Here is a 12241-nt window from a genome sequence, read left to right as displayed (position 1 = left end):
GCTGTCTAAGTGCAGAAATCCTCAGTGTTACTGTCACTTGTGTGTTCACCTTGTTTGCTTGTGCTTTTGGAGGAGCAGGAGGCTCCAGGGTAAAAAGGCACGAGCGTTGGGGCTGTGGGGGGAATGGGTGTTAATCACCTGGGTAAAAAGGTCTTCTGCATAATATTTGTGCACATCAGGTGCTCAAACACACGGCGGGGCGATGTCTTAGAGTCCTTTTCTCCTATGATGCCTCGGGTGCCGCATCGCACTGTGAAATGACTTTTTAAACATACCTTGCCTCCTTTTCCTCATGCCCTCAGAAGCATCTCCCCATGTAGGATTACAAGGTAAAGACGACGCAACCTGTTTTGTTTGGAAGTGTCGGAGGTTTGGTGCGCACAACGAAGTGGGTATTGCCGCTCTTGTTCCTTACTGCATACGTGGTGCTTTTTCCATCTTCAAAGCATTTTCCAGCCATGAAATAAGAGTGCACACATTAGCCGAGAGCTCACACCCCTCCCGAAGCAGCTGATGCCGGGCACATCCCAGGAAAAAACTTCCAGAATGTGACACACCACTTTAGATGCAAATAAAATGACGCTGTATTTCATCAGCTCTATTAAAAGTACTTAAGTAATTGAATTAACGAAACTTTTAAAAGCCTTTAAGAGACAAATGTGGTACACACCTTTCTTCTCACTTTTTTGTTTTCTTATTTTCCCCATTGAATGTGTTCGGTTGGCTTTTTTATTCGTTATCTTACTGTTTGCTTTTCGCTGTGTGGTTTTGCTGGGTTTGTTTGTTTGTTTGGGGGGGTTTTGTGTTACAGTAGTTGATTTCTCTACTTCACAACATTGGTGCTGTTACAGGTTCTGCAGCAAAGTGTCATCTGCAAAACAGCATGAGTATGATGGGAGTACCTCGTCTTTCATGTTAATTTTTACAAACATTGGTGTTCTATGCCCATTGTGTTCATTCACCTTTGGTGTGTGTGCCTGCCTTGCCCCCCGGACTGCGCTTTCCCCTTACATCTTCAACCTAATTTGCCATCTTCATGTGAACCTTCACACTCCTCTGCCGTCCTCCCAGCTGTGGATGTCCAACATCCAGCCCCTCTGAACCCATATTGGCTTTGATTTTCTCTCCCCATCCCTGTAGCCAGCCTGGGTATTTCTCCCTCCTTTCCCTAAAGCTTTTCCTTGAGCAGGGCCAGCCCTTCCTAGGCAGACAGTCCAGGTGAGGTGGGATGAGATGACTTGCTCTGCACAGGACAGAAATATTGTCCAGAGCCATGTGCTCAGCTCGCTCACCCTGCCTTTTGGGAAAACAGTGGCCCCAGAGCTGTTGTATCTAGCTGACATTTTTGGTTGGCTTCAGTGTGGTAAGATGCCACCGATGGAGCTTTCTGCTCCAGACACTCCCCAATCAGCAGATAGACAGGACTGTCTACAGCCAAGGCAGTAGTTCTGTGACACCCAATTTCCAGCCCAGTTTTGTAGGGTTTTTTCAGGCTAAAATTAAAACATTTTGTTCGCAGCTCACTTTTCTTGCACTCTTTGCTTTTTCAGGTGTGGCAGATGAAGAAGCCTTTGCCGAGGAGTGCAGACGAAGGGGACAACACGCTCTGCCTTTCCAGCCCACCAACCCTCGCCTGCTGAAGTCTCACAAACCTGCCAGTTCCCCCAAATATGCCTATCATTATAATAGCGATGAGGTGGAAGAACAAGATAGAAGCCGGGTTACAAGCAGCTTGGAGACCCCTTTTTATTTATCAGGTGTGCACAAGCATGTTGATGAGAAATGTGCAGAAAAGGATCCATCAGATAGTCAAAAGCCAAAACCAAAAAGCCGAGCAAGAGGTTATTGCTGTGTGTTGACTTAATGTTAGCTCCCCGGTAGGAAATAAACGGCATCTTGTGTGCCTTCATCCTGCATTAGTTCTGCTCTTCCATTTAGTCCGGATTCACAAATGCCCTGGGATATTCAGGGTTCCAGGGCAAATATTGTTATGCCACTGAAGTGCCCATGCTCTTTGTTCTTAGAAGTGAAGGCCTTTTAGAGATTAACTAATCACAATACTTTGCACATCGTTTACTTAAATTGTGCTTGACTTCCTTGCCGAAGGAGAAGTTCAGCAACTTGACATTATTACTGGAAGCTTCAGTTTTAGGCACTTAAATCCTAATAGAAAAGGCTGAGACTGTTCAGGCAAACATGGAAGCATGGCAATTGTCCCAGTTATTTTTGGAAGTAATTAGTCCTTTGATATATTTCCTGACTGTAATGTTTTGGCAATGTAGTCCAGAGGCTATCTTGGACAACAGAGTCCTTGTAACTACTTGATTTAATTTGAACCTGTGGTCAAAGATCACCCAGGACTGCCAGGACAGGTTTTTCCGAAACATGAAGGTGACTTTCTACTTGGATGCCCAAACCAAGGGCCCTTCTCAGTAGTGCTCAATTAGGTGAAGTGCTGAGAAGTGTGAGCGTGTGAGGCACCTCAGGGTAAAAACAGCACATGGAAAGCATGCACTGTGCCCCAAAACATGTGCTCATGTACCCCCAGGGTTGTACCAACTTCCGCTGCACTTATGAGCCTTTAAATCTAACACTGTCTTCTGTATGGAAGACCTAAAGATATCGTGTGGGATGACAGCTTGAAAAAATAGAAATGTTCAGATAAATGTCTTTCTGATCAGTTGCTGGAAGCCTTGTCTCTTTAGGGATGGCCAAGTTGAATCTTCTTTTTTTAAGTTTAAAATTTCTCTGCAGAAACCTGATTGTAGCTTGAATGTAACCTTTAGGCTCTGCATTTGGAGACTTGAGGTTCTCTGCGATCATAACCATACTTTGTTTCCAAAGAGCATCTGATTTTGACACGCACCTTGCAATTTTTTGGAGCAATTTTTAAGATTGCTTAGGACTTTTTGCTGTGAATCTATTTGTGCTCCAAGATGCACAAATTTGCAATTAAAATGAATTTCCAGAAGTATTTATGCAATCACAAAATCCTCTCTTCTACCAGTAGATTTTGAGTTGCCATAAAAGATTCGGGGTGAAAACTTGATTGCAGTAAGACTAAGGTTTTTACTGTTGCTTTAAATATTTTGCCTACTGTTCCTCTGATGGACAGGGCTGCTGAAGAACTGGTCGAGTCAGTCATAAAAACCTACGTGAGTGTCTTAATCCCTCCCTGGGACGTTTGTGCACGAGCCCTGGCCAATAACGCCCTTCTCCTTCATGGGTGTTCACCTCTGCCAACTGCCTTGCCCAACAAGCAGGCTTCACCAGCGCAGCTCTGTAATTATGTAGACCACTTAATTGCTCCTGCTTGGCTTCTCGTTGATCACTGCAACAGCTGCCGTGCTTACACGGGTCAGCGTTGGGCAAAAATAGCATCTTTTGCTGTCTTGGTCCAACGCCGACTCACTTCAGTGGAAAATAAAGTTCAATGGTCTCGACCCAGGTGCTGTTCCACCTCGAATCAGATGGTTTTGGCACAGCTGGCATGTGGCAGTTTTAGATGATGTCCCAGTTGGAGCACCTCAAGCAAATCCTCCGTTGTTAATGATTCACCTGCAGTGAAATGGTTTTCTGTTCTAAGAGTGTGAATGTTTGAGTTTTAATTTATAAGTCATTAACAAATTTAAATGAAGGAAAGGGGGATGGGTTTTATCTTCACTACGTGGTAGGAATGGCTCTGGAAGTGGCCGTCTCTCTCTAGCGCCCAAGGAGAAAGGCCAGCCAACTCATTTAGACTGGCAACCGATATCCAAAGGTGAGATGAATCCTCTCCTTAGTCAGGATTTCCAGGTGTTACAATGGGTTTTTAATGAAAAAATAAGAGTTAAGTTTGATTCTTCATCTAGCTGGCATGTTGCATTTTAGTAGAAATTGCGCTGGGTTTCCAACTGTTCATGATTTCATAACAGCCTTTAGAATAAAACTTCACCTCTTGTGCTTTGAAGTTGCCGCATATCTCAAGCAGTCCTCTAGCTCCAAACAAGTAATGTTTTAAAAAGAATTCACATACTAGAAGGAATGTACTCCATGACTGTATGATGTATGGCTGACTGGTGATATCCAAGTTATAACAAAGTGGTATTTATGCCAACAGAGACCTGGAGGTTGCAGCCACTAATTGTAGGGGTAGGGGTAAATACCCCCCAAAAATGCTTCTCTGGATTTGAGAGTTTTTGATCTTTATGTAGCATGAATGATTGAAATGCTGGATTGTTAAAATACTGAAAAATTACTTTATATCAAAGATCATTATTTGCAAGATAATATTGCAAGGTTTGCTCTTCCTTTTGAATGAAATAGCTTACATTAACCTAAAGCTTAACAACATTAATAATTCATTTTTTTTGCTGCATTTTCATCCACTGGCATCCCTGAAGAGGAAACCACTTTAAAAGAACAAGCCTAACTAATCTTGATCCTTTCCTGCCATGGATTCCTCTGCTGGAAAGTTGAGCTATTTGTACTTTATTACATCTTTAAGGCAATTTCCATTCTCTTTACTGACACACAGTTTCCTGAATTACACATTACTAACTAGTAAAATCGATGTGCTTCATTATCCAAACTAATTACTTTATAGTTCCCTCACAGACCTGTATTTGGGCACGTAAGGGAAAGAGAAAGGAAAGCAAAGCCCCTGTTTTCTGTGGAAAACTAATACACGAGGCATGCTGGAGGTGCAGAATTGGGAGGGAGCTCACACTCCCTTTGCTCCACGTCCCCTGGCTGTAACTGCGTATCAGTGGGATGGGGCAACAGCCCCACTCGTCTGTGGGCAGAGGGTTGGAAGATTGGCTGGTGGATTTGGAGGCTGGCTCGTTGTTCCCTGGCTTAGCCAGAGCTGCCTTCACGCATGTTTGTTTGGCTACTAGTAAGAGAGCATCCCATTAACCGTTTGCTTCTTATGGAAGGTGGCTGGGTTGCACATGGAAGGGCTTCCAAGGCTACGTAGCCTTGCAAGCTTTCGCTTACCGTGTGGGAGTAGATGCTTGGACTCTATTCAGTAATAGTATTACCTTAACTAATAACCGGCAAGCAGGTTGTATGTGGCTTTGGTATGTTCTTGTAGTAATTCTAGGCAGAATTGGTAATGAAAATAGTATGGTGAGCAAGCATGAAGTAAGGCCCGAGTAAGTCACTAAAGCTTTTCAGTCCCCTAAAACATCAAAATTGGGATTACATCACTGGGTTGGCCAGTGAAACTGGAGAACTCACCCCTCAGATTTAACAGTTCGGGTAATTAAATAGTGGAGCAGCATACCTAGACGGGGTGGGATGTTTTGTCACCTCAGGTCTTTATGTAAAGGCGGGTTTTCTCTCCACAGTGTTCTGTGGCATGGGCAGGAGCTGTGGATGCGATGAGAGAATTAGTAGGTCAAATTGTGGTATGTGTTGGGCAGTGGCTCGGGCTGAAAGGAGGGAATGTGAAAGTGTAGTGTAAAGCTGTAATTGTAAATTGAGTCACACATATGAAATTATACTGAAGCAGTGATTTGGGATGGGTTTTTGTAATGGCATATGCAAGTGGGGTCAGTCTAAAATAACAGATGGTGACTGTAACTCAGAAGTAAGCTATCTACCTTTCAAATAGCAATTTATTGTTTTGACTGGAGAGGTTCTAAGAACAGAAAATTAGAAAGCACACTACAGAACCTGATTTGCAAATGCCCTGCTGCCATGTTAAAGCTCTGTGTGCATGTTGGAGCCATGACTGCTTTCGTGGTTTGAAGGAGGGCAAGGGTAGATCTTGAAAACTATTTTCTTTGGGATTTGAGCAGAAAGCATAAATCACTGTCACCCCCAACCTCAGTGCTTCAGAGCCTAGAAGTAGGAGACTCCTCCAAAGTCTTCATCTTTGCAGGAGATCTTTTATAAAAATCAGGCCAGGGCCTTTATTACTGACTGATGTTGGTCGAGAAGTGGCAATACCTCATTTTAATGATTGGTTGAGACTGAACACCTTGTTTCCTTCTGCTGACTCCTACGCTCCCATTTGCTGGCAGAAGGAAGGTGGAGCAGACCTGCGGCTACTCTGCATCCCGGTAGAGCAGGCAGGTGTCAGACAGGGCTGGAAGAAGTAGGATGGCACAAATGGGTTGGGTAAGAGTGTTTTCCCCAAGACACTTGACCTTCTGGGTCGATCGCTTGATGTGCACACCTCTCTTGCAGCTGCCACCCAAGAATGTGACAAGTTTCATAGTCAGTGACTGAACAAACCAGTGACTTCGGGAGGTGCAGGTGTCAGAGAAGTAGAAAGCCAGAAGGAAAGTCAATCTGGGACCCAGCAAAGAGGCTTCCCAATTTGTTTTGGTCCTTGCTGAGTGGCTGAGAGAGTTGCTGCAAGTGTTGTTGGAAGTTGATTTTAGTCTTCAGCAGCTTTTTGAGAGCTGGAATAGCTTCTGTGCTCTTTACTGTTCTTCTGGACATAGAATAGAGGGGAATGATATCAGAAGAGCAGGTCAGCAGATGCGATTTGTTTTAGACAAGAATTATCCAGCCTGCAAAACAGGTTTAATGCCAAGTGGTATGGATTCTTACTTCATCCATCCCTGTGCCTGGCAGCTGACAAAAGCAAGAATGTACCAAATTAGGCTGATTTCTGTCTGCATTTGAGTGAATCTTTTTTCCAAATGTCAAAGCTCGGGAAAGCTCTCGGCAGCCTATGCTCCCCCCACCCTTCCCTAAGACTCTCTGTCTTAATATCATGCATTTCGAGAGTTTAGATAGCTAACAATTTCTTCTAAGGCTGGAAATTTGAAAAGCCCATCTCCAAGGCCAGACCTGTTTGGCTAAAGCCAGTCCAGCCAGGCACTAACTATGGGAAGTCTCGGTGCCTGCTTTATGATGCTGGTGCCTCACCAGGACACAGTTCACTGCAAATTAACCAAATAGTAATGGGACTGCTGCTTTCTAATTCAGATTTTGTTCTCTCATGACTTTAGGGCTACTCTTGTAACCAAGGTAGCTAAATATGCTTTTAATTAGTGCTGGTTGAAGTATTCAAGTGAAATAAGCACTGAAGGGTTACATCTTCAGTGTGCAATTTTTCTTTTTACTAGCAGCTGATTCACTTGTTTGGGTCAGGTTTTTGGTCATTATGACCCAGCATAGCATCACTGACACTAACAGACTGGCAAAGTTTGACCTCTACTTTCTTCTTACATGGGGGTAGAAAAAGAAATGGTTGAGAGTGAAATTATTTATCACAGCAGGCTCGAAACAGAAAAGACCTGGCAGTTTTCTCTTGAGGAATACTCTATTTGTGCGTTATCTCCTGCTTCGGCCAATCTGTTTCTGTGCGTCAGTGATAACACTTGAAAGATTTCCACTTTTCACTCTTATCATTCCAGAGGCTGGTAGGAGACCATGTTGTCAAATGCCCAACTATCTTCATAGCGCATTATTTTAACATTTGAGTTGTTTCATTTAGAAGACAATGAAGTATGTGGCATTCGTTTCAAGTGGTAATTTACATTGACTCACAGTATTTTTGAGGCAGAGTTGCTAGAATTGCTTTCAAAGTCTCAAAGATTTTAAGAAAGTGAACTGTTGGAAAAAAGAAAAGTGTTATGATATAAAATGGCAGTTTCAAATGAGATCATGCCTGTATGTGGAAGCCTTTAAAAAATACTGACAGTGCGTTGAGAATGAAAAATGGGAAAATGATGAAGCTAATTAAACCTGTTAGGGTTTAATGATCCTTTCCCAAATGTCTGTGTTAGTATTTCATAGTTACTACATGAACTAGTTCTGATCAGCTGATATGATGCTGTTTTTCCCTCCAGTAAAGGGAAGAATCATTTGAATAACACCCTTCGGATGACAGATTCTCAAGAGTCAGCGTGTCCCTTCCGCCTCCATTGGCTTCTGTGGGAAAGCAAAGAGATGCTCAAGATGTGTCCCTCACAGAAGTAAATTAAATGCTGAGGGATCTTATTTTTAACAATGTATAGGTGACCGAGGGGCTGACGTTGATGTAAACTTTATGGATGGAGTTCTTAATTAGGAGTTGTCCACGAATTGTCCATGGGGACAGGACTGTAGCTCAGAAGGGTGTCGGGATGCAGGGAAAACACAGCGTCACCTGCAATTCTGCAAAGCACTGCCAGTTTTCCTCTTCCTTAAACAATAAAACTGGTTTCCCCTCTAACTTTGCGCAGGCTAATCGCTCATGGCAGAGTTTCTAAATAAATACCCCGCTTCTTGACTCAGATGATTGCAAAAGATGAAGTAATGCTGTTGATACAGTGTAGGAGCTAGAGTGATAACTTGGGAACTGTTTCCCTTTGCTACAAGGGAGTGTGTTTCCTCTGACGCACAAGGTTTTGATAAAGTGATTTTAGCCCAAAAACTACCTCGTGGTTCTCCCTAAGTCTTAAACTGAAGAGCTGCAGTTCTGCTGTGGGCACAACCCTAATTGCACTTGGGACGAGCTCTGCTTAGGAGCTAACTTCAACCACGGCGTGGTGACCTCCCTCCACTTCCTTTTCCCGTCTTAATTTTGCTATTGGTGCTAAACTGATGGAGAATGAGGTGTGATGGTAACGTGGCTTCCTCGGGGTCACATATGCCTGCAGATGGAATGGGGAATATAAGCCCATTTCCAGAGGGGCAGAGCTGGGCCCTTCATGGGCTGTTCTTCTGCCTCTCTCAGCTGGCTCCTCCGCTCCAGACTGGCCCCGTTCACTGGGCTGTGCTGTTCCCAGTGTCAGAGCACCGCTGAGCTATAAGATCCCACCAGCTATCTTGAAGCATCAGAGAATGATCAGCTGAGGGAAATGTTTGCTAGCTTCAGGTTTCGATTTACAAGTGCGCTTGGTGTTGTTTCCGCACAGTTCACTGTCCATGCAAGTCTGCTAGCAAGTTGCATTTTACTGCAAGTTTGGAGGAAAGAATGAGATGCAGAGCAAAACCTGGTTTTTATGCATCTTCATTGAGGGGGGGAATAATTGGGATGATGATCTGGATGTGGCTGGAAGCTTATGCCTGCTGAACCTGTAGCAGATAATTGTTGCTTGAACTGAATACTTCCATGTGCCATTGGGACTGCAGTAGAATATAACCTATGGTGCATAGTTAAGCATGAGCAGGCTGATGACCTGCATATGAAATGCGTATTGGTAAACACTGAGCACCTTCTTATTTACTCAGGATTGTCAGCACTCCCTAGTCTTAAAATGGAAATGCAAATATTGTGGTACCTCTGATTACTGTGAGCAGGAAATGCCAGTACTTAACTAGCTCCTGCTATATAAGTCTTATTTATTGCTTCTGTTTTGAGAATTATTCTGGTTTTGCATGTGCTCTAATTTTGAAGCTTTTCCTGAATGGCTTTGAAGTCTTTTGAAAAAGTTCTCCAGGTCTTTTCAAACTTCAAAGACTGATAGTGTTTTCTTTGTATCCTATATAAGGGTTATAGTAGAACTGGGGATATAGTAGGACTGATCATTAAAAAAAAAAAATGCATTAGAAAGCCAGACCTTTTCTTTAAGATTCCTTAAACTAGGGGTGTCAAACTCATTTTCACTCATTACATTTGACTGTTTGAACGCAACCACGAGGCTGATGTGACCTGTGGTGAAAATAAGTTTGACACCCCTGCCTTAAACCATTCAGAGAACGTGTGCTTTTTCTAGAGGGAAAAGTCCATGAATGCTGTGAATAGTGTTTTACAAGCCATGTTTCCTCAGGATACAAAGAAGGCAGCAAGAGGAGGAAGCAGAAGCAGAGAGAGGAACAGAAGAAGAAGAAGTCAACCAAAGGGAGTTACTAAAATGGACTTCTTTGCCATGCCAATACCTTTATAATAATGACGACTTAATGTTATATTTGAGCACACCTCTTTTGTGTATATTTTTTGATTGTTCACACTGCTAGCAAGGAAGTGACTCATGTTTCAAACTGTACTAAAATTGCACTATGTTATTCTTTTTAGTTTCACGGAGTGGCTTTCTTGCCAGTCAGGTTAGGGAATTCGAATGAGGCTGATCTTGGTTAGAAGTGCGTTACGTTTGAAGATGGGAAAGTGTTGCAGAATTTCTTACCTCTTCCTTCCCTGGGACTAAAACGACTCTAGTCTAGTGTTTGTTTATTTGTCTTGTAGGATATAAAGGGTTGTGCAAATGCCTGTTTCTTTGCTCACTCTGGCATCAACATCAAGCCTGTTGAAAGAAGAGTCCTATTGGCTCATGTCATTGGGAATGGGATTGAGGCATGAGCTCTTTTAGGGTAATTTATGCAAGCTTAATAAGTGACTTTTATGGTTGGGGTTTTTTTTTCCCGAGCTGGGCAGCAAACATTTGTCCCAGCTATTGAAAAGTTCCTTAATTTTAAATTGTGTCATGAAGTTATATACTCTGATTTTAAGAAACTTAGTGTAATGATGGTCTCCTGTAAACACTCCTACTGATTTCCATAAGCATAGTTGACTCCTGATGAATCATTTAGTGAAATCATTCCTTATTTTAAAAGGTTATTTTCAGAACCTAGAGACAAATGATCTAAGTGCTACTTTAAAACTGCTCTTTGTTTCTGCTGAGTAGGTTTTAGATAACATTTTTTCAGCATCTGTATAAGATTTTATCAAGTTGTTTCCGCAAAGAACTTACACCTTTATGTATGAAAGCATTTCGCATCGGTTTTATTGCAGGACTAATTTTTTTTTAGCCTGAAAAGATGTTTTCAGTTTAAAAGAAATATTATTGTTTTGGCAAGATTACTTCCTTGCTTCCCATACTTGTCTCATGTGCATGACACATTGCTTCTCTTAACCTGTTAGTTTGTACAGAGCCCTTCTGTTGCCTTAAGCGTTTATAATACCTGCATGTTTCTTGTCAGTATGTCGCCTCCTCTTTTTAACCTCCAGATAGGAGTTAGCAGCTTACGGTTTTGTTTTGTTTGTCTTCCTTTTGCCAATATATTGTTGCTGTAACAGACTTAAACCTGGCAATATTGAAAGTCCACGTTCCTGGAGAAACTTACTCATCCTAACGTTTAAAAGATGTAGGAATGCACATAATGGTGTAAGGAAGGAGCTAAACACAAAAATCAAGTCTGTATTCTAGCATAGTTTGATATAACAAATTCTAGTGTCTCTGGTATCTGAACAGTTTGGCTTCAAATGCTTACATTACCCTATGTAACTCTATGCAAACATATAACCATATGTGAACTCTGTTAGGGTATTTAAATTATAGTTAATATGAAATAAGACTGAGTACCAGTTTTCTGTCACTTAAGTACCACATTTTTGTTTTGTGCAGTGTTACTAATATTTTAAAATAAAGAAAATTATCCTTTATACTTTGTCCTCTTGCACTGTACTGTAGACTAGAGCTGGCATCACTTGGTCATGTTTAGTTTCACTTCAAGTTTAGGCTGTAAGCTCAGGGGAGAGAGTTGACATTCACAGAACGCCCACAAGCATACGGAGTTATTCCTTTTGCTAAATCCGTGAGCGAGTTGATACAGTCCCTGTGTCATATGGCTGACACTGGAAAATGAGGTTTCTTTCTGGCTGGAAACATGACTATAAGAAATATACCTAAAACAGAGCTTGCACATTTGCCGTGCAAGGAACATTCATCCTCAACAATACACAACACTTTGAATTGCATCGGATTTTGTACACTTCCCATATGTGGGAGAAGTCCCCCCAGTACATATGCCAATTTTAAGCTCTTAGTGTTCCTTATTTCTTGGGAAAATGGTGAATGCTTTGGTAAAGCAGGGGAGGTGGAAGAAGGGAGATGTGATGCCTGTGTAGGGCTGGTCTCCTTAGTGCTGTCCCCGTGCGGGGAACAGCCTCACGTCATCGGACAGGGTGGCTCCGGATCAGGAATGTGCCTCCAAGAGTTAGAGCAGACCTGGATTTGGGTACATAAATATCTTCTTGACTCTGATCCCTGTGCTAGGAGGAGGACAGAGCATTAATTAGTTAGGAGACTTGAAGATAGGCTCTAAATTAGTGAGGAAGTCTGTCTCACCAAGGGCACCCTTGTCCCACCAGGAGTGTGCTGGTGTGCTTGGGGCTGGGCTCCTACACCCCATGGGGAGAAACTCCTGGGAAACACAGAGGCCCCTGAGGAGGGAACAACTGGAATAATCTTTCCTGTAACTACCTCGTATCTGCCTAAGCTTGCCCAGAAATTAAGAAATGTGGGCTCATGGCCATTGAGCCTAATTCCTTCCTTCTCAGCCTGGATTCTGGACTTTTTTCTTGCTGTTCTTGTTTTTT

At 42.6% G+C, this 12241-nt stretch overlaps 1 protein-coding gene across 4 annotated transcripts in view; it reads left to right on the top strand.

The window, feature by feature from the left end:
* Positions 1 to 11305, top strand: part of DNAJB6 (DnaJ heat shock protein family (Hsp40) member B6) — a 63776-nt gene extending 52471 nt beyond the window's left edge. For 3 of the 4 annotated variants that reach the window (XM_080339215.1, XM_080339217.1, XM_080339216.1), the window contains exon 9: positions 1551 to 1879. In XM_080339215.1, coding sequence (XP_080195341.1) covers positions 1551 to 1864 — 314 coding nt within the window. In that variant the 3' untranslated portion in view covers positions 1865 to 1879. Of the gene's footprint in view, positions 1 to 1550; positions 1880 to 9695 lie in introns of those variants that run through there. The other variant, XM_080339218.1, reaches the window with a different exon arrangement.
* Positions 11306 to 12241: the final 936 nt, after the last annotated feature.

This window comes from Nesoenas mayeri, assembly GCF_963082525.1.
Source record: "Nesoenas mayeri genome assembly, chromosome: 2".
Lineage (NCBI taxonomy): Eukaryota > Metazoa > Chordata > Aves > Columbiformes > Columbidae > Nesoenas > Nesoenas mayeri.
This window is presented reverse-complemented; position numbering and strand designations above follow the sequence as displayed.